Source organism: Vanellus vanellus (assembly GCF_965231255.1).
Source record: "Vanellus vanellus genome assembly, chromosome: 1".
NCBI classification, from domain to species: Eukaryota; Metazoa; Chordata; class Aves; order Charadriiformes; family Charadriidae; genus Vanellus; species Vanellus vanellus.
The window spans coordinates 48,737,815-48,760,185 of NC_138905.1; the positions used below are offsets into that span (position 1 = coordinate 48,737,815).

At 33.9% G+C, this 22,371-nt stretch overlaps 1 protein-coding gene across 1 annotated transcript in view; it reads right to left on the reverse strand.

The window, feature by feature from the left end:
* LOC309684010 (centrosomal protein of 290 kDa-like) overlaps positions 1-22,371 on the reverse strand; it is a 57,852-nt gene that overhangs the window by 30,778 nt on the left and 4,703 nt on the right. Inside the window, exons 6-26 of the mRNA XM_082498157.1 lie at positions 22,200-22,246; positions 21,679-21,822; positions 21,417-21,470; positions 19,270-19,422; positions 18,730-18,912; positions 18,268-18,357; positions 18,070-18,192; positions 16,153-16,276; positions 15,766-15,938; positions 15,086-15,248; positions 14,327-14,427; positions 14,150-14,234; positions 13,573-13,685; positions 10,449-10,533; positions 8,951-9,093; positions 8,211-8,375; positions 7,096-7,245; positions 5,977-6,092; positions 3,655-3,757; positions 808-1,038; positions 189-362 (exon numbers count right to left, since the gene is read on the reverse strand). Coding sequence (XP_082354283.1) covers positions 189-362; positions 808-1,038; positions 3,655-3,757; positions 5,977-6,092; positions 7,096-7,245; positions 8,211-8,375; positions 8,951-9,093; positions 10,449-10,533; positions 13,573-13,685; positions 14,150-14,234; positions 14,327-14,427; positions 15,086-15,248; positions 15,766-15,938; positions 16,153-16,276; positions 18,070-18,192; positions 18,268-18,357; positions 18,730-18,912; positions 19,270-19,422; positions 21,417-21,470; positions 21,679-21,822; positions 22,200-22,246 — 2,720 coding nt within the window. The remainder of the gene's footprint in view (positions 1-188; positions 363-807; positions 1,039-3,654; positions 3,758-5,976; positions 6,093-7,095; positions 7,246-8,210; positions 8,376-8,950; positions 9,094-10,448; positions 10,534-13,572; positions 13,686-14,149; positions 14,235-14,326; positions 14,428-15,085; positions 15,249-15,765; positions 15,939-16,152; positions 16,277-18,069; positions 18,193-18,267; positions 18,358-18,729; positions 18,913-19,269; positions 19,423-21,416; positions 21,471-21,678; positions 21,823-22,199; positions 22,247-22,371) is intronic.

Consider the following 22,371-nt stretch of genomic DNA (forward strand, 5'->3'; position numbering starts at 1 on the left):
ATTAAAATTTGATAGGTAAGACTGGCTCCAGCATCTCATGCCCAGTATGGAACTGTTATAACCAGCAGTTTTAGTGTTGGGAGTTCCATTCTATCTTTCTATTAAGTGAGAACAAAAAACAATGCAGAAAAAAAAAATGTAATGAGATTTTTTTTTCTCTTAGGGTTCAAACATAACACAAACATTACCTCCATGTGTTCCATGTTTGTTGTTCGTTGGACGAGCAAGTTATCTTTTTGTAACATATCTCTGTATTTAAGAGTTAATTCATTATACTGCTTATTAGCCAGTTCTAGCTCAGACAATGGCACGCTACCATCCAACACTTTTTGCAGAGCTGCAATCTTAAAGCTAGCCATTTCCTATGAAAATAATCAACACAATGAGTTACAAGGTCTGCTAGATCTTTAAACAGAAAAAATGAAATTACTCCATGGAAAAAGAATACCACTTAGTACAATGCTTTAGAACATGATACTGGTTTATTTTACTAAATTACTGTCCATCTTTATAAATTGCTTGCGACAATCATTGACATAATTTCTCTGGTGTTCCAACCCTCTGGGTAATTTTATCAATAGTTGCCTCTCAATCATAAGGCACTGTCAAAAACATATTTTATGAAGATGAGGTAACATAGGCCCTAGCAACCCATAAGGCGAAAAAGTAAGATTTGGTTTCATATGACACTTTCAATAAACTTGTTGAATGCATTCAAGAGACTAGTACTGCCTCCGTTTAAAAAAAGTGTATTTATTGCCAAATTGTAAAAATAAAAATGTGTACTATTACTACTATAAACTATACCTTGAATCGTTGCAAGTTTCCAATCTTTCCTAGAACTGCAGTCTCCATGTGTGTTATTTCACCCTTTAGTTTCTCATTTTCTTTCCTAAGATGTCGTTCCGTTTCAAGTAAAGCGGTACACTGCCTTGTTAGTGACTTTTCATTAACTCGTAAAACGGTTATTTTTCTATTATTTTCTGCAAGTACTTTTTTTGTTTCATCAGGATCCAGCTGAAGTGCACTGAGTAAATTCTGTAAAATAATTTTTCAACAAGAACCCTTTACAGAAATATTGTAAAACTTAACTATGCAGACAAGCTTTCTTGTACATTTTTTAACCTAGTGTAAAAATCTTGTTAATCTGTCTGAAATAGTTTCTTTTTGCTAATAAAATATATAGATACACTCAACACATGCATAAGCATACAATATTCTATCTTAAGAAAAGAAAAAGTTTAGATCTTCAAAATCATTAGTTTCTCAGGAACAGAAGCTTAAATACATCTGACTGACAAATAGGAATTTTAGTTAATGCTAATATTTTCAAAATTTAGAACAAAAAATAATTCTCTGCATACATTGCCATCAGTCTTCCTTCCTTCTACCAGAATCAAAACAAATGTATTGGAACAATTTTCTAAGCCAAATAGAATTCCTGTGGTTCCTAACAAACACTAGCGATGTCCTATTTTGAGGATCAAACCAGGACCCCTCCTATTGAAATATGCACGTGTTTGTGTGTATGTGCGCACACACACGTGTCTGCATGCTTGTATAAATCCGAGGAGGGGTGGGGCAGAGGGGAGAGGGAACTATAGCAACTCAGGTTGCAGAAAGCATGTGAGCTTTAGTTTTGCTGTCGCACATATCAGCATGCTAAGGTGACAGAGAGTAGAAATTGGAGCTGTACAATTCAAGATTCCTAGGAGCCTAATGAAGTAGAGTGAGCAGGTAGCTAGAAAAAAACTCCAGAGTCCTGGAAGCCTGAAGCCATGAAAAAAATCTAGTTCTGTGACAACTGGCAAAGATTTGGCTTTTCTGATCAAGAAGACTCTTTCTCTTAAGATTTTAAGAGCAAGTAACACATTTTCATTGATCACTCACAGTGAATTAATTTCAGAGAGATGTTTAATCTGAAAATGTTCACCTAATTCTAACCAAAATTATATACTAACAAAAAATCATACTAAATAACCGTATGTATTTCTTATCTTTGCATAATATGTGTGTCTGGAAACAAAAGCTATTGGGAAACGGTAATTTCTTAAAAGATCTCAGCAATACTTAGATAGCACCACTAACATCATAAAACTCAATTATATTTTAAAGACATTTAAACCCCAGAAATAGCTTAATCCTGCTACAATCTACTCCTGTGACTCTGGAAATGCAGAATAAGATGCTGAACAAATTAAGTAAGATGGCACGTGTGCTCTCTCTCTCATTTTTTTAAACAGTATAATCATCTGCAAAACAATTCCAATTTCACTTTTCTAGTAATAGATTTAGATGTAATTGCCTCAGGATACAATTATTTTGCAAATCAATTACAGTTATAAACGAGATTATAAGTAGGACCACACAACACTACAGTTACCCCTCAGCAGGAGAAAAGGGTGAGAACTCAGCCGCCTGCACTTAGGCGTCCACAGTAATTTTCAAGATCCTGTGATATCCTTGCCCTGTGCCTGCTTCTCCAAAAGGACACGTGTGTCCCATATGTCTTCTGTCATATTTGGCAGCTTTGGATATCTGCCCAAAGAAACCCATTGTGCTATGTCTGTGATTAGGAACCTGCATCAATTCCAGGAAGTTTTAAATACTTTCTTCTTGAAAAGTTATTTTTCTCTTTTCTTAATAGGATATTGAATTCAGTCTTGGTGGAAGTAAATCAAAATAGAAAGATTAATTTTATCTCCTGTTTTTGAAATACTGATACATACAAAATAACAAATATATACAAATAAGATGGAACTTTCCAGGGGGTGCCTGCACTGCTCCTCTCTTAACACCTGCTATTAAGAGAGCAGTGTGAGTGTAAATAGTGTGTGTGAACAGAATACCTGAGGCTGTCTGTGAGGGCATTTGCTCAAATCTGATAAAGAGGAAGATGACCACCAACTAGACTGAATAGTAACCATAAAATTAGAGACTTGAAATAAAGAAGTAGTCAGCTTGAAAATTAGTATAAAAGAAGTTTAGTTTTCCCACTCTCTCTGCAGATGTGGGCGCTTCCGCCCTGCTGGACACCATGACCCTCGGCACTCCAGTGAACGGACTGGTGGTACCAAGTGCAGCAAGCAAGGACCCATAACCCCGGGGGTGTGTATGTGACCTCCTGGGGCAACTTCTCACCAGCGCATGGATTAGCAGGGTACAGGGAGGTGCACAGACAGACAGAACACCAGAGCAACCCCACGGGTACACAGAACCCCGGAGCACACACAAGACGTATGTGTACACCGTGAACCTGCACTCTCAGGAGAGGGGGTGTGCGCCTGTAACCTGAAGGGGCCAGGAAGTGAATATGGATGCGTGAATGTGGATGTGTGGGATGAGAAATATTTGGGATTAATTCCTGAATGATGCTTAGAGATTTTTAGGTCTATAGTAACATTTTGTATGTGTCTTAATATTGGGATCTATCTTTTATACTGTTGATAATGATTCTGAATGTATAGTTCACTGATTGTCAGTTATTTACATCCCACTAATAAATCAAAAAACCACTTCCCTTCTGATTTGATTTGAACTGAGCAGTTTTTCCATGCAACATGTTCCCCATCTAACAAATTACAGTACTGTATTAAAACCTCTGTGCTATGTATTAAAACCTTTTTGAAAAATGAAAGCAACAAAACTACTTACAGAATATGCCTTTATTTTTGTAGCATCCTGTTCTTTTTGCTCTTCTAGCTTTTTCTTTTCCTCTTTCATATCTTCTGATTCTTTCTGCCAGCTTTCCTTCTGACTAAAATAGTAATTAAATATTTTCATTTAGAATGATGAAAGACTTGATTTTTAAAACTGTAACTAAAACAGCAATCCTGAAATACTGCAAACCAAGATACTTATTTGTAGCAGTAACATAATTTGAAAAAGACATTATAAAAAGTATCTGTATTACTAAAAAACTATCCCCTCTCTTTAGGCTGCAGCTGGTTTAATGATGAAAATAATTCTTAAAGTACTTTCTCTCTTCTTCACATGCGTACTATAGTGCAGAGATAGAGATGCCTTACTCCCCAAAAATATAGACACACGGGATTTAATCTGCTTTAAATTACACACTTGTATTTCAAATTACTTTCTTGCACATGTCTTTGTAAAAATAGGCAAAGTTTAAAACTTTGCAAATAAAAACATTTCCACTTTAAACACCTCTCTGGAAACAGGAAGGGAGAAAAAAATCATACTACCAGCAATTCTATGCTCTAAGCCTGGAAACGGGCCTTTTCTTTTTGAAATAGACTAAGCCCAGCAGATTTCAGCAGGTATTCACAATTGCGAATTCACAATCAGAATTTGGCTGACGAGATTTAAAGCTAGATAAAATGTTTTGGCAAATAATCAATGACTCTTTCCATAACGGTTTCCTTTGCATGAAGCACTTGAACATTGATTAGCTAAAAGGGACAACTTGCAAGGGGAACAAAGCTTCTGCAGTTCCTGAGGGACAGAATTCCTAAGTTGATTTTGAAGTATTTTTAATTAATCATACACAGTGCTACAGTATCATAGGGAAAAGATTGCTTGCTCATGGTCTAAGAATTCCCCACAGCATAGCAGTTGGCTTTTTCTTTAACAGACGTCGGTTCAAATTTCCCTCAAGAAGTGGACAGAATTAAACTTAGGCTTCCCATATCCAAATTCTGCATTAGAGATCAGACTTCTAAACAAAAGGGCAGGCAATGGTTGTACTATTAACTCAATTTTTTTCAATGGTTTTGCAAATCTTTCTATTACAATCATTTTATTTCAGATGCATACAGGACACAATTTCTGACCCTAGTTTTTCTATTTCAGTGAAAACCAAACAAAACCATAAAAACAGTCAGCTTTGCTTTGGCCCAAACTACTCTCCTCTGTTATTTATTTTGAAACAAAATTCTATGAACTGTTCATACATGTCTAATAAGGAAGTTCCTATAGACTGTATAGGATAGTTTAGGCTAGTTTAAACAAATAATCAAGCATATTTCAGAAGCAGTACCTTCTGTTTAAAGAAGATCTCTTATTAGTTTCTTCCATAACGGAAGAAAATGGAGGAAAAAGAAAGAAGAGGCTCTGAAAGTGAGTCTTTACGGGATGCAAAGTCAAAGAATCTCCTCCCTTAATTTCAATCTGTAACAGGTTTGGAGAAGGAGTCTTGAACCATCATCTTATCCCTGTCATTGGCGATAACTAATCTAGCAGTAAATGAGGTAGTATATATATCATAGCCTATAAAATTTTCAAAAAGTTATAGCTTTTATGCCTCAAAGATGATGTTATCTGGCAAGCCTTAACTGATTCAAAGAATAAATAGAGGGTCCTCAAAGACAAAAGACCCTTATTCCAAAAGCCATCCAGTGACTGTTCATTCCAATCCACAGACAGAGAACACAGCTAACAGTCTGTTAGTTGAAGAATCAAAATCACCAGGTTCACCCCTATGCTCCTAACAGATTAAGATCCCTTTTTTTGACCACAAGAGGAATTTTATAGAAATTAGATTCAATGAAGCACATAAAGGAACTAAGAGTCTGAAAGAAAACGAACTACGAAGTCCTGATGGTATAAAATTTTGAAACAGAGATCTCTGACTGTATTTGGATAAAAGTTTTCTTTTTTTTCCCCTTCAGAAAAAACATTAGGACCCATACATGAAAGCAAAAGAAAATGAGACTGAAGAGTCCATAATAGCAGGTTCTAATCAAATACAAGGTATCGAATGCAGAAAGCACAATGCAATCCTTGTTATAAAGTATGTAATATGAAAAGAGTCCAGCAGAAAATGTTTCTGTGAGAGTTTTCTGAATCTTTGTATGACTAAAGAAAATATATGCAGTCCATATCCAAGAGCAGCAGCATTTATGACACTAACCAAAGAACTACTTCAACACTGCAGCAAATCTTGTATTCTAAATTATTCAACATTTAGATAGTTGGACTTCCATAATTCATAAAAAAAAGAAAAGAGAGTGATACCTTTGATATTCTTTATACAGCAAGCCTTGTTGATGACGAATTACTGCAAATTTCCGCTTGTAGTCCTCTATTGCATCTTCTAATTTTTTGAGCAAGTGTTCTTTATTTTCTAGTTCCTAATTATTATTTTCCAAATAAAAATATCGACGTGATTAATATAGGTTTTAAACATGAAAGGATTAATCAAAAAGCCTATTCTCCCTTGTGTTTTTCATGATAGACGCTTCTGTCATGAACTGTGTGAACTGCAGATATGAAGTGTGTCTTTCTTTAGAAGCAACATATGAAAAAAAGTCCAATCCTCTTTGACATTCATATTAATAGGTGTGAAATAGTGCATAAATTGCACTGTGGATTACATCCCTCAAAGTTCAAAACACCATGACACGTTGCTAGCCCACAAAGAATACCAATTGAATGTCTAACTGGAAAGCAATGTTCTTTTCTCATGTTCCCAAACACTCTTCTAATTTATAACCATATACAGTTGAAAAATATTCTCTAATCAACAAAAGTAAAGAAAACAAAGACAGAATAATTTAATAATAACAAAAAAGGTAATTTCTTTTTACTCCAGTTCTTAAATAATCAATTCTTCTTTACAATAATCTTGTCTGCTATGCTTCCCATGAGAATCAGTGGCTTTGGTTTCAATGTACTTATGCCTCTTTTTAAAAATGTTGACATATTTTTGACAAATAATGGAATGAAAATTCATATGGTAAATAGAGATCTTTGCTGTATAGAGAAAAACTGTTTAGAGTAGGATTTGCACATGCAGACCCAGGTGTGGAATCCAGACACCAGTAAGAGACAATTTTGCATAGAAAGAGTGCAACTGCAGAAGTAGGAGGAGTGGGTGAATATTTAGATGAAAATTCAGATTTAAACCAAAAAAAAATCTGAATTGCTGTAAAAAAATTTACTAGTATTAGGTCCCAGGTTTATAGCACAGCAAAATACTTACAGCTTTTAAAAACCAGAATAGCCCAAAGCATTTACTGGATGTCAGAACTTTTTGGAGAGTTCTCCCATGTCCATACATGGCATAGTACCAGATTTTGGAGGAATCAGCCATATGTTACAAATATTCCTGATATCAAGGAGTCAATGAGTTACCTGTATAAGATGTATTAAATATTCATTCAGAGAATTAATCACATTAACACTTGAAGGAACCATTCCTTCTGGAAGATTCATTGTTTGGAAGACAATATTGGAACCTTCTGATTGACGTAATAGGCAAATTTCATTTTTCAGTTGTGCAATCTAAAGAAAAGAAACATAAAAAGTAGCTCTTGCTATTCAGTTAAAAAATAATCACTGATGGAAAAAATATTGTTTTCCTGTGCTACATCAGTTGTTATTAACAACCTAATTCACTTTCACTTATATTCTAAGCATTCAAACACTCTTTAAAGTAACCTTTTAAAAAAGCTGTGATTCCCTAAATCATTAAATGCATAATAGCCAAATTTATCAAATTACTCCAGCAATCAGGGCAGCTTCATATATCTGAGGATTCACCTCAGATTTTAAATTGTTTAAAACACAATGCATCTCTATTCCTTTTAAAAAGATAAAGTTTTGGATAGAATTATTGAAGTAGTTATTAGATGGTTTAGTCTAAACAAAACTTTGCCTTTCATTTAACCTCTCAAAAGCTTTCTGGTTCTCTATTCTAACAGTACATAAAACACTATTCTAGAATATTAGCTACTGGCAAATCTTTTTGCATCACCAAAGCTGTTCTAAAGGGCAAATTCAAATTTGGCTTCTTGTAAGATAGTAGTCCATTCTTCCTTCCTGCCCTGGAAGAAGCGTTCCACAGAATTAATTGAACAACTTAAGATACAGGATTTCAGAGAACAATTCATCATTTTAGAACGCTTCATCTCTGTTACTTATTTATAAATAACAAATGCAAGACTACTGGCTTTTTGAAGAAAGAAATCTGTGAGCTTTTTTGGGTACAGCTATCTCCAAATGACAGCCATGCTTGGTGCTCAACATGATAGAATATTCCAAGGGTAAAGTAAGATAAAGAAGAGTAAGATTTGAATTTTAAATGGACAAATTGGTAGATCCAATACATGAATTTAATTAAGATTTGTGTAATTACGCTGTTCACATAAGCTAAATTCAGTATCTTATACATTGTGTGGCTTTATTCTAAATAATCAGAGGAGTCACTTTTCAAGTACAAAACAAATTGTATTAAATTAATTGTATACCTTTTCATTTGCATTTGCCAGCTGATTAGAGAAATTCGTTGCCTCCTTCTGAGTCTGTTTCAGTTCCTGTCTTAATTCTTCATTTCGTCCTGTAAGCTGGTCAACCTGAGCTTTCAAGTGCACACTAGCATCAAAGATTCCTTCTGAATTCTTTGACTCCATTGCCTAATGCAGTAAACATTTAATTAACAAAAGAGTGAAGTGCAAAAAAGCTTTGTTTTTTCATAATAAACTAAAGCCCTCAAGTTTGGACTACAAGAAATTAGCAAAAAGCATGAAATTTTAACATTTTAAAATCTACTTCTCAGTTTCCTGATGGTACATTTGCCATAGCCTGTGATTTAAATGGTTAAATTTCCCTGTAAAAACACTATATTTTTTGTAAGATGTTTGAATAAAGAATTTTTCTTAAACATTTCCTGCAGGTCCCATAGAGATAAAAGACATGTAAATGAACTTTTACCTAAGCTTTATGACTGAGACAATAAATTTGCCAAAGATAGTTTTATACTACCCAGCTGAAGATTTTTTTAAAATTTTTATTGGGAATATCTTGTTGCTGTATATTGCTGATTTGCACTTTTAAAGAGGTATCACACTAATTACTCCTACTTGTAGCTAAGGAAGCATATGTATAAGGAAGGTACTATTTAATTATACAACCACACAATAATTGAGGAGGAAAAAAAGAACCCTATAAATCCTATAAAGCCAAATAATACTTTAGAAATCAAGCTTACATTAACTAAACGATCCAGACTAGGGATTATTAAGGCTGTTTCTCCTCCCTTCACACTAGGATCCTTCTGCATTTCCTTGACAGCTTGCAATATTTCTTTCATTCCCTGTTCAAGTTGTTTATTCTCTTCCGATAATTCTTTTACTGTAATAAAAATTGTAAATGTGTCTAAAAGCACTGAATAAAAGAGTTAAGGTTTCCTAGGACATTTCATCATAATACTTGTTAATTTGATATATAAAAAGAATGTTCTTATTATATATAGACATAACTAATCAGGAAGTTAAAAGTATAGATGCTAGGAACATCCACAGAGTGTATTTTGCTGAAGAAATACCAATAAAACAATAATTAAATGCTTCATAGGAACACATTTGACTTTATTGAACCTTCCAGTCTTCAATGTTTCCTGCCACGTTTTTCACTTCTTTAGTAGCCTGTCTGACTGACTTTCACAAATCCAGAAACGTGGCTACCTTGGAAGTGTTTGGGTGTAACAATGAAATATATAGGAATTGCCTGAATTCCTGTTGCAGGCCGGGACAAAAGAACATTTAAATTATTTGGCTTTAATAAGGAGTCTCAAGACATACAGTTTTTCTGCTACCATTAACCTCTCAGTGGTATTCCAGAGCTGCCAGCACAGAGCAAGAAGTCTGGAAACTTTAAAAAAAACCAAATCTGTCACGACATTCTTGGCATCTTAACAATATGGCTAACTGTCCTGAAAACCCAGGAGTGAACTGCAAAATCTGGAGCAGTTATTTTGAAAAGTCAAAAAGAATTTTTAGAATTCACATTCTCTGGGAAATAAAAAAGATTATTGTCTATAGAATGTAGCATTATTTTTATTTCAGACTTTGCAAGCAGTGCACTTCAGCTAACATACAGATATATGTAAGCAGCAAGTGGGTTTAATTCCCCAACAGTTTCTTGAAGTCAGGAAAGCAGTACAATTACACAAGTAAATTGTATAATTATTATCATTGGGATTGCTCACATACTTAAAGCCCTTATTAGGTCTGATTCAGGAAGGACAAACATGAAAGATCCTGGTTTAATGTATTTAGTAAGAATAAACTATGTTTCATGTACTATCACTCATTTACGTTTTAAACTAGCTAATATATGGATTTATACACATGCACACAAAGATATACATTAATATAAAAAAAAAGTCATTAATGAGTATTCAGAGAAAATCCAATTTGATAAGTGCCATTTACATTCATTGCTTTGTAATCATTGTGTTCACATCTGGATCAATTCACAACCATAGTTTCCACAGTTGAGAAGTATATCAGGATAATTGTATAATAACCTTCTATGTACACAGCAAATTCAATCCTTGTGAAAGACATCACAGTAAGCTGCATTTAAAACAAAACTGTAAACACAGGCATTTGTGGTCACAATCACAAAACCAGAACAATTAAATAAGCAAACTATCTGCAGGTACCTGATAATATTCTCTAGTTTTAAAACAGGTTGCAACTTACATTTAGATTGAAATTTGGCTATTACAGTCCTGTTCTTCTCCAAATCTCTCTCTCTCACACTTAATTCATTTGCAAGACACTCATTCTAAAAAAAAGAACAAAGAAGACTCAAAAACTGTAATTTAGGAATTTTAGTATTAGAGTTTTCATTAAGACACTGTGGTTAAATTAAAAGAAACACTTGAAAATATTGCTAATCCATACATATTCAACAGTGAAATTACATAGTACATAAACCAAAATGAGGTGTCATATAGAAAGCAACAATCAAAGAAATAGCCTCATCTTCACAGCAACAAAATTATCAGGAAAAAATTATTAAACCTTGAATAAATTTTATATAAATATCTACCCCATTTGTTTGGGTTTTTTTTTAAACCTTGTGCTACCTGCACTGCCTGGCTTCTGCATCTTTCAAGATTTAATTCTGTATAACTATTTAGCCTACTCTTGATCAACAAATCTCTGGATATCTGCTCGTTCTAAAAAAAACCCAGCAGTAAGTTATTAGTATAGGATTCTGTCTCCATTTATATACCAAAAAAGATATATATTTTCAAGACTTAACTTTCAAAATATAAAAAAAAACACACTACTTTTCTACTGAAAATCTAATTAGGAGGCATTATTCACCCCACAGCTTGAATTTTTAAGATAAATCACAACAGCAAAGCACACTCCTGTAGCACGGGAAAAATGTTGTATAACTGAAAAAAGCCTGATGTATATAGACTTATACTTTCCGCTGATCAATTACACAGCTCTACAGGCTCAACAGAAATGCCATCAGTTCCACGGCATTTCAGTTAAAGATAGGAAAGACCTATTTGCTTATCTTATACCTTTTAACCATGATGTTTCCTCATCACATTCTTAGACGGTTTCTCCCAGACAAAAAATACACAGATTCTAATTTTAGCAATCTAATGTTCTAGTCCCAGCCTTTTTTCAAATCTGGAGTATGCCTTCATGAAAATTCCACAGTGTCCTGCTTGAAATGCAACAGCAACATAGATTCACTGGAAGAATTACACAAGGTGTATCCCATATAACACCATCTAGAGAACCAGGCATTCTTGGGCCGTGCAGCAGCTGGAACAACAGTCTAGTACAGACCAAAAGTCTGTGAGGCTCTGAGGGACTGGCTTGATCCATGCCCCAAATGTATCTCTAGCAACCAAAGCAGTGTCCTCCCCTATACAGAAAACTAACACAGCATTTCAAGCTACCAATTTAGGAAGCTACCAGTGAATAACTTTTTTGTATGATTTATCATGTGAATAAAAGAAACCTCAGCAAGCATCCTGAAATCAACCCATCCTTTCACTGATTATAAAATGTTTTCAAAAAACCTTTGGGGAATCTAAAAGATTTTATCATTAGAGATCATTTCAATAAACAATAGGAATTTTTCATCAGAAGTGTTTTTTTCTGAAAACAGATATACATTATCTTTGTCAGTTGGCAGGGAAATGGACTCGGGAGCTTCTTAGGCGTTTCCTAGAATGAAAGGCCTTTCTCATTCTAGAAGTCTAACTTTACACCATCTGTTCTCTCGGGAGGTAGGAGACGTCCTTTAGTCAAATAACATCTGTGTCCTTTAACAGAAATCTCATCTTCTGTCTTTCATACCAAAGGACTTAATCAGTCCCCACTACATTCAACTGATGTTTGTAAATTACCATTTGTATTTCTCTGTATTTATTTAGAACACTTTTTAAAAATAATCCTCAAACTATTTTATTTAAAATACAGTTGCAAGAATTGATTTGTATGAGATACAAGGTTGTATGCACCAATAAGAAAACTGATAAGTACTTTGTTTACAGTGGTGTATGAGGTCTTAGAATAACAACTGTTCTCTCTTTGTAGACATCTATGTATGTGTGCACAGGTGTTGTGAAGAATGAAAATATATGCCTATATTTTCCAATCCTATGTCAACAAATGAACTGCAAATTAATGACTCGGCACTTCTTTTTATTAGAAGAAAAAATGTCCAATTCTATTAGAACTATCCTATAGCTTTAATCAATAAAGATGAAAGTAAATGAACACATCTTTACTGTTTCAATTTATCTTCTAAATAACTGCAATAGATATAAACATACACATACTATAAAGTTGTCTCACCTGAGATCTAAGAAGTGCTAATTCTCTCCTCAATTGCTCTATGAGATTTTCAACAGGATCTACCTGACCTGAGTGTTCTGATTGTCCATTTTCAAGTCCACTTTCCGACGTTTTTACTTGCAACAATTCTTTTAGGCATTTCTTTCCTTCTCTGTCTTCTTGCAAGGCAGATAAATCAGAAAACTTTGCTTGCGAATAGTCTTGCTTATCCTTCAATGTCATTATTTGTGTTTTGTGTGTTACTGGCTTTCCAAGAGCAGATGCACAAGAAATAAGAGAGTTTTTGCTGAGAGATAGTCCTGGGCAAAAACTTTTCTGACCTGTTTGGTCTGAATTGGAAGCTACGGAGACTTGATTCTGAAAAGATGGTTTCTTTCCACAATTTTGGTTATTTACCTCTGAGGTCTGACACACTTGCTGATAAGCAGAAAATGAACCTGTGCAGTCTGATTTTAAGTCTTTTGATGTGTCTCTGCTGTCCGTATAACCTGTTATCCCTGATGTCTGTATAAATTGTAGCTCTGGTGATACGAAAAGCTCTTTTATACTAAGAGTTTCAGAATTACAGCTATCGTTAACTAGTTGCCACTCTGTCACATGTTTTGAACCTAAATGAACTGAAGAAGTATTTCTATTTTTTTCCAAGTGATCTAAATTCTGAAGTATGCCAGGAGTTCTTCTAGGTCGATTTCCCACAGCCTTACTGTTTTCAGCTATATCTTTCTCTGACTTCAAAAGTCTAACCGGTGCTTCTCTATCTGCAAGTCTGTTTCTCCCTTCCATGTTACACAAGCTGCTAGCCTATATTCACAAAAAATATAGAATATTCATTAGTCTTCTAAAAAAATTACAAATTATTATTTTCTGTATTTTTAAAAGCAGTTAATAAGAGCACCTACAGAAATATTTGAACAGATATTTACAAAATAACTTTAGTTTATTTTGAAAGGGAAATACGATAAATGTTTATGAACTTGTTTTATGAACCTACCTTTGCTTTTATGTCAGCAATATCATGTCTGTTCAAGAAATCCAACTTCCTCTTATTCATTCCCTTCTCTTCAGTAAAGCTATCAGTTATCTGCACATCACCTGCATCCAGTCCTAATTCCAAGTAAATGTACAAGTAGTAAATGATCATGAATTTTTAATTGGTCTCCAAGCAAGGGAATATATTCCATTTAGTATATCTGAGTTCTAGTTTTCTACCTGAAAAGTAAGGAGCTGTAAACCTTTTCATTTGAACACATTATGCTTCCCTGGGTGGCAAAGAACTGAAATTTTAAGATTTTGGAAACACATACATTATATAGATTTACTGGAAATCATGGCGATATCATCTTGCATCTAAGAACTGCAAGCCAATGACACAACTCTCAGTGATGCAATACTAGCCATCACAAGTCTCTAAGACTACAGAAATACACAACCTCTCACCTCTTCCTACAGATTCAATGAGAAGTATTTAGCCTTGTAATTTAAATAAATGAGTAAATACGACAAAGCTATATTAATAAGTACAGACAGCGTGTTTTTGAAAGGACAGTATATAATAAAAAATATCCTACCTATTGTTGCAACTCTTCCTTTCTCTTGAGCCAACTTACGAACCTGTTTTTTCAGTTCAATTCTTTCCTCTTCTAGTCTTTCAATCTGCGTATTAACATTCACAGATCAGTATTTCATTTTGTTCAAATACATGTTTATTACGCAACTGTCATGCAAAAATAGTATTTATCACTTGCCTCTTGCAAAAGAATCTGGTTTTCAGCTCTATATTGCTGCTGCTTCAGTGTCTTGCTGTTTCTGAATGCATTTAAATCAATCATTGCCTTTGGCTCAAGACCTAAAATACAGTATATGCTGTATAATTATTCATTAAGGAGGAATATTAACATTAGTAATCATTAGAATGCAGTTCATTTAAATAAGAATATAACTAATCAAGTAGAATTTAAAAAAAAAACAGTTGATAGTAGAATATCTGTAAGTATTTCTATATATGTACAAACATTATGCTCCTTGTAAACACCAGAAGAAGCATAATTTTACATCAGTTACTCAAAAATCAAAAGGCAATAAAACGCCACCTAAAATTAGCTATATATATGTTTAGATTCTTCTATGTAAAAATAAGCCTGTCCAAAGTTTTCTCAGTGTTTTTCAGACTAGCATTACAACTTCAGTATGTTATGTTTTCCAAACACGATATTACAAAATCAATTAAGGACTGTACAAAGAGGAATGAGAAACAAAAAAGCACTACTAAACCTCTTCTCCTACTTTCAAAGAAACCTGTAAGCCAAGTTTAGTCATGTATATTCAAGTTTAGTCATAAGCATTCATGTAGTTTGTCCTAACTAACTGAAACTATGTGCAAATATTAGCAGAATATACAAAATTATTTCCACGCAGTTATTTGATATAGTAAAAGATTTCCATGACAATGTTATTTCAATTCTTACACAACAAATAATTGAAAACGTAATGGATAGATAGCATACCTAAGCGCTCTCTAAGTTCCTCATTTTCATCAAGAAAATCATTTATTTTAAGTTGAAGTTTATTGACTTCCTTAATTAATGTTTCAATCTCACGATCGCGTATTTTGATTTGCTTTTTTAAATCTTTTATTTCAGCAACAGCCTCTTCCAAGCCATATATTCCCTATAAAAAAACAAATGGGAAGCAAAAACAAAATAACCAACAGAAGATGTAAGAAAATAAATTATGAATCCATCTTTTATCATTACACAGATAAGAAAAAATATTTTTCAACCTCTTCTGCACTATGCTTAGTGAAAAAAGTTACTGAATAAAAAGCAGATCCTACAAATCTGTCTTTTGACTACAGAGGAGTCTCTTGAGTATTTGAAAATTAAGTACTACACGATCCTTCTAAGATTCATATCTTGACTGTTCAATTATCATTCAATGGACTTCAGAAGTCCATAAGAATATGTTAAACTGACAACTTGTAATTAAGTATGGCTAACAAATTGCATGCAGTCAGTGACCACTAAATGTTATTATGAAAGAAAAGAATAGGAAAAAAACCCAAACAAACAGCATCAGAAGTCATTCAATTAATTTCTAATTAGAACACAGTCAATAAAAAATGAAAGGACAAAATGATTGCCTAAAAAATATGATGAAATACCACCCATTCTAGCATTTTTTTTACCAGTTCGTAGTCTCTCATTCGTTTCAGAGTCTCAACAAGCTCTTTGTCCTTTTCTCTAGCATCTGCTTCTGCTAATTGTGCTGATTTCTCAGCCTCCTTAGTTCTCTCTTCTAAAATTTTTAACTTTTCTTGCATATCCCCAATCCGATTCTGCTGAGCAAGAGATGAGTGACCTGGAAAGAAAAACCTTGATCTGTTTACAATTCAACTAGGAATTTTTGCTATCAGCCATTAAGCAATAAAGAAACACTCCAGATAATGTTATAAAGAAGATCCTAATTTTCTGCTCTTTTTACTTAAAGTAATTAGAAAAGACTACATATGAGAGCATTTTTCTTCCTGTCTCAATCTTTTTTTTTATTTCATTTTTTAAAATGGTCATATTACCTTTATCTTTTTGGAGATCGTATTTTAATTCCTCAATAATAAATGCATTTTGTTCCATTTCTTTGGTATACTGCTCAACTTGCTCAGTAAGCAATCTTATCTGAGCATCTCGCTCTTGTACTCCCTACATACACCAAAAAAAACAAACTCCATTAAAGAATTCTTCTTTAGTGACAGGCAAACTACCAATACAGAACACCACACAGTAAATGAAGAAATTAAAAGTAGCTAATACAAAACAATTTACAGAACAAGCAAATATACTGTACTTACAACATAGAGTTCAGATATTATCTAGAAGTTGAGTATATAATGGCAAAGCAGGAAAAATAAAAGAAAGAGTAAAAATAAAGCATTCAAATTTTTAAAAGTAGCATTTTAGTATATAAATTTTAGATGGAACAGTTCTCTAAGAGTTAAGACTACGTATGACAAAAAGTTTCAGATGGTACAGGTTTCTTACAGCTTCCTCATAAACGAAGAGATACAAGTTCAAGATTGGGAGGACTAACAATCCATCATACATGACACCTGTATTGCAGATTGCCTTTCAGCAACCCATCCAACTTTTAAAAATTCTTATCACACCTTGTTTTGCATTCATATAGATCCATAAGTACACACAGACTGTAAAAGCGACTTCTACTTATATCATACTATTTCTGTGCTTATGTACAAACTTCAGAAATACAACAGAGCACTTTATTTTTTCTGTGATGGATGGAAAAAGAGGGAAAAGATAAAAAAGAGACTGGAAAAAAGCTACAGAAAATAATTATAATGTAAAAATCTCAAGAGTTGCCAACCTTACTGTATACCAATGTTATGAAAAAAAAAAAAAAAAGCTCAGGTTTTCTTAGAGAACAAATCTAATCACATTTCACATCTAAAGGTAAAGAGCTTAGCAAAGTTATAGAGAGCTAAACATAACCCTTCAGAATGTAAATATACACTGAACCATAACAAGTTCAGTCCATTTTGAGTTAAAAAACAGTACAGTAATTTGATTTAATGGACTGCTTAAAAAATATGCTTATTTCCACATAACTGTTCAAAATGTCATGCTAATGACAGTCATCCAAAAAAGAAACCTCTAAAGCCATCTAGTCATCTAAAAACAGACTCTGCAACTGCTTATCAAACTTATTTTCAGTTGTCTTCCTCTTCTGATCATCAGAGGCTGATTTGTACTTAGGGTTTTTTTTTTCTCCTGAGAAGCTATCTGTTCCTAGTTTTGGAAGACTGCATAAATATATCTCACCATACCACTCAGTCTACAAGGGCCCAACATATAACACAAATGTCATGACACATTCATTCAAAAAACCTGAAGCAAGGCAGGAAATCGCCTTGGTACGCTTTCCATAATGTATATTTCAGGATTCCTAATGGACCGTGTTATTTATTAATTCTTTTTATGTTTTTCAAGAAAGTGAGGAAATTCAAAATCATAAAGAACTATGTAATTTTGCATGAATATGAAAATATACTTAAATTCAGCTAACTCTATCACAGACTTCATAGTGAGGCAAAGGAACACAGAAAATTGATGAGTAGGTAAGACTCTTCCACGTATAACAAATTTAGAGGAGAGAAACTAAACTATAATTTAAAAAATTGAATTATGGATGCTTAAATGTTAAAGCAATCACTCTACTAATAGTTAGAAAAGAGAAATATGAAAGTAACAGAACCAGCTACCAAAAGCTCAGTTCATACATACAGCAAGAGAAGTTTTGTTCATTGTCTATTAAGATAATTTTGTAGTGGAAAGAATCAACCTGTCTCATAATTCTGAAACATAAGTAACACACTTTTCGGTATTTGCAAACTATGAAAGACTAAATAATTATTTGGTTACTAGCATACTTAGTGAATGTTAATTTCTATGTGTGTAATTTCTCACATAGACTGTACCTGCTGAAGGGCCACCATACTGCTTCTGTCTACATCAAGTTGGGCCAATTTCAATTTCTCTTTCAAGTTAAACAACATTTGCTGATACTCTAGGAGTTCATCATCTTTCGAAGCTAAGATTTTCTGAAAAGAAGATAAAACACCATCAGAACATTTGAAATAATTCCTAAAAATAATTTTAAAAGTATTAAAAAGTACCTTCCATTCTTCTACTTTTGCATTTACAGCTGCCATGAGTGGATCGTCTTCCTCATTCTTTGCTTTCAGCTGGTCTGAAAGCTCCTGAACCTAGAAATGCCATTTGGATGAACATCGTATCACAAATGTTTTGCTTAACCAATGTATATGTTAATGTATATTACATGTATATGTATACTACATCAAGCACATAAAATCGAACAGATTAGCATTACAGCAGCAAGGGAAGATGATGACTATTAAGAAGAGCGTATCGCTGACATTTTGTACAAAAGAAAATTGTGATCTGCAATCAAACTTTAAAATTGGCATAAAATTAAAAGATCACACTACTTTTAGAGACATATTTCAGTAGAATGTGGGTTTTTAACTGGATATGTTGAATGTTTTTTAATTTAAGCTAAAATGTGACAATTCAGTATAAACCTAAAAAAAGTATACATTTAATAAGTGATTTCTTACTTGAAATTTGTACTGTTCTTTCTCTTTTCTTAACTGATCCATAATAATATCAGATTGTTGCACAATTCGTTTCATTCTGTTATATTCGTCAGTCATTTTCTCCATTTCTTGCACTGATTCCTCAAGGTTCTTCCTCATTTCTTGGTTTTGAATGTCTAACTTCTCATTAGTTTCAGTCAAATTCTACAAAATTAAAGAAGAAGCTGCTTTTAAAAACTGCACATCTTAATACCTGAATTACCAGTAATTGATAGCCACATTAAATGTAAGATTTGAAAGTATAAATTAGCACAGAAGTATTTCACCTCTAGATCATAAATTTCAACAAACCCTAACAGCAAATAAAAGACACATTTCACATCGCCAGTAATTTCATTATTTCTGCTAGATTCACAGATGCAGACTATATGCATCAAAGAACCCAACTGTGTTACAGATTCCCGTACTCCACATGAATTGATCTGTAAATGGACACAGCTTTGTGAAAAACACTATTGTCAGCAGCAGTATCTAATAAAGACTCAATAGCATAGATTTTACCTGAATTTCATCCAAATACTGGACAAGCTCAAAGTTCTTTCTGGACAATTGTGATCTGTAATCAGAATCTTCTCCTCTTCGTAATAAAATTGTTTCTTTTTGAGAATCTATTTGCTTCTGATAGTCAACTACATCCTGACGCAATTGTTCATTCTGCACAGAAAGCAATCCAAACATAAGCCTATTTTGAAGAGTTGAAGACAACTTTTCTAGCAAGCTAGCACAAAGAGCTAAGACAGTCAAAACCCATCCAAATTCCTACAGTCTGCTTTTAAAAAACTTAGAAGCCTCACCTTTTTCTTTATGCGTTTTTTCTTCGGATTAAAAAGGAGAGAACAAGACCAAGAGAACAAAGCATGAAAAATATTAGAAATTATCTTTGCTTTAGGAAGACTAAATAGGAATCAACATAAAGACAAAATAAAATAGTTTTCTTTATACCTGTGCATGCATGCACATACATACACACGCATACATAGAAGGGCATTTTGAGGAATGATTCTTGAGGTTTCGTCCCTATTTTATTATCTTAGAGGCCAAGATTACAGGTATTAAATGCTATAAAACATGCATTTTTTTCTAAAAACAGCTAGAAAAAATATTTTAAGAGAATGATTAAAAAAAATTCTAGTAACAAAAAATGTTAACTCTATCTTTGCATATATCGTTATATTAACTTTTGATTTTTATAACTTTATTTTGAGCAACGAGACAATCTTAGCAAAAGCAGCAAGTATAAACCAAATCCTATCTAACATCAACCAAATCTATTTGCCAATAGTATTTAGGGAAAATACTAAAAATTCAAAACACAAAGTCCAGACAAAATTAATGCATGGTAGAATTATGTAAATTCAAATGTAGACACCTCCTGACCTCAATTAACTAAGTTTCATTGGAGCAGATGTACTACGTATTTGTGAAATGTGATCAAAATTCCGTATTCTCTTTGTACACGTAACCAAGAAATGTTCTAAAACAGTGTCATGGTTTCAGCTGGAACACAGTTAACTTTTTTACTAGCAGTTGGTATAGTGTTATGTCAGCCTGTGGAAGAGACTCATGCTGGAACAGTTTGTGGATATCTGCAGCCTGTGGGAAGGACTCACGCTGGAGAAGTTCATGCAGAACTGTCTCATGTGGGTGGGACCCCATGCTGGAGCAGGGGAAAAGTGTGAGGAGTCCTCCCCCTGAGGAGGAAGGAGCGGCAGAAACAACATGTGATGAAGTGACTACAATCCCCATTCCCAGTCCCCCTGCACTGCTTGGGGGGAGGAGATAGAGAAATCAGGAGTAAAGTTACACCCGGGATTTGAGTTGTATGTTATGGGAACTACTATAGCGGAAACCCCTTGCCTTGTTGCTAGCTAGGCTAGGAGAAAGGGGAGGAGTTCATTGCAATGTTAAACCAAATAACCTGGCCCAAAGGGACCAGGGGTGGAGATTGTAATGGATATAACTTTAAATTGTTGTAACACATTATTTGAGTTGCATGTTATAGGAATTGCTATAGCAGGAACCACCTGAACCAATGGAGAACAAGCCTTACAAGAAGCAGTGCAAGTGTAGCAGTGACCCAACCTGAGGTGTCTTTGGTGCCCAGTAACTCCACACAAAACACCACCTCTCCTGTCCTGAGGAACCACCGTGGCAGATGGAGCCCAGGGTTGTGGACTGGATGAGCTTAATGGACATTTTATGGACATTTGTGGGCATTTATGGACATTTTAGGACATTTTACAGACATTGCACACGGGTGGTCAACTGACTAAAGGAATGACATATATGTATGATATCAAACAATGGGAAGGTGGGGCGTGGTTAATGAGGATGTATTGGATAGTGTGGGACCTGAGCACAATGTAAATGGTATGGAATAAGAGGTGGAGAATGTCATGGTTTCAGTTGGGATATAGTTAACTTCCTTGCTAGTAGCTGCTATAGTGTTGGTAAAAAACTGATGGTTTTAGTTGTTGCTAAGCAGTCAAGGCCTTTTCCAAGGCTGGTTCTAGCTGCCAGCTGGGGCTAAACCACAACAAACAGAATTAAACATCATGCCACACCAAAGATTATAAATATAGAAAGCTAACAATGTATTTATAAATAAAGTTAAAAATACAGGAAATCAGCAGTACTTCTTTACTAACCTCTCTCCTTAATCTGATGTTTTCATTTTCGGCATCTTCATTTCGAAGAGCAAGCTAGAACAAGATGGAAAACCTTTACATGTATCACTAACACCACAAACTATGAAAACAAAGAACTCCAGAAACAAAACAGAAAATGAATGCATGGGGGCCCTATTTCATCAGTGCTTTTTTTAATTTCAGAGGATCGTTTCAGAACATCAACTTTTCAAAAACTGTGCCAGAACAGCTTTTACAGATGTCAAGATGAAGTCCTTCTTACCTGTTCGTTCACTTTCTTCTCTTTTTCCAATTCTTTTTCTATATCTGTTAACTGTCTCTCTTTTTGTTCTAATTGTTTTTCCAGTTGGCGGATCTCATCACGCAAAAAACGCGTATCACGACCACCAGCAGACCTTTGTGCCATCTTAAGAGCATTAAAATAACATTATAAATATATTACAGTTCTTCAAAATAGAACGAACTTAAAAAAAAATAAAAGCAGATGCTAAAACTAACGTTACTAATGTTCAGGAAAAGCAATGGGAAGGGCTCACTAGCTTCTTTCAACAAAATCCAGAAATCTCTAAAAGTAAACAAGATTTATTAAAGTATAAAAAAATCCATTGTACATACAGCTCTTTGCAAACCTGAGGCTGATGAATATCAAAAGCCGATAAAAAGTATTATCTAAAATAGGCTATTACATCTGTTCACATCAGAGTAAACTACGAGTCTAAAAAACCTCATTTAAAAAAAAAACAAACACCAAACAGCACTCGGTAAAAAATTTTTAAAACATACCTCTAATTCATTTTGAAGTTTCATCACCTTTGTTTTAAATTGATTTTCTGTTAAAATAGACCAGATACAGTGAATTACACAACAAGGTAAAAAGTACATAAAACAACAATCTCAGTCTTTAAGTAGTTGACTTCACTAAAGCAACTGACACCAGATCAGTTGGTATTTTAAA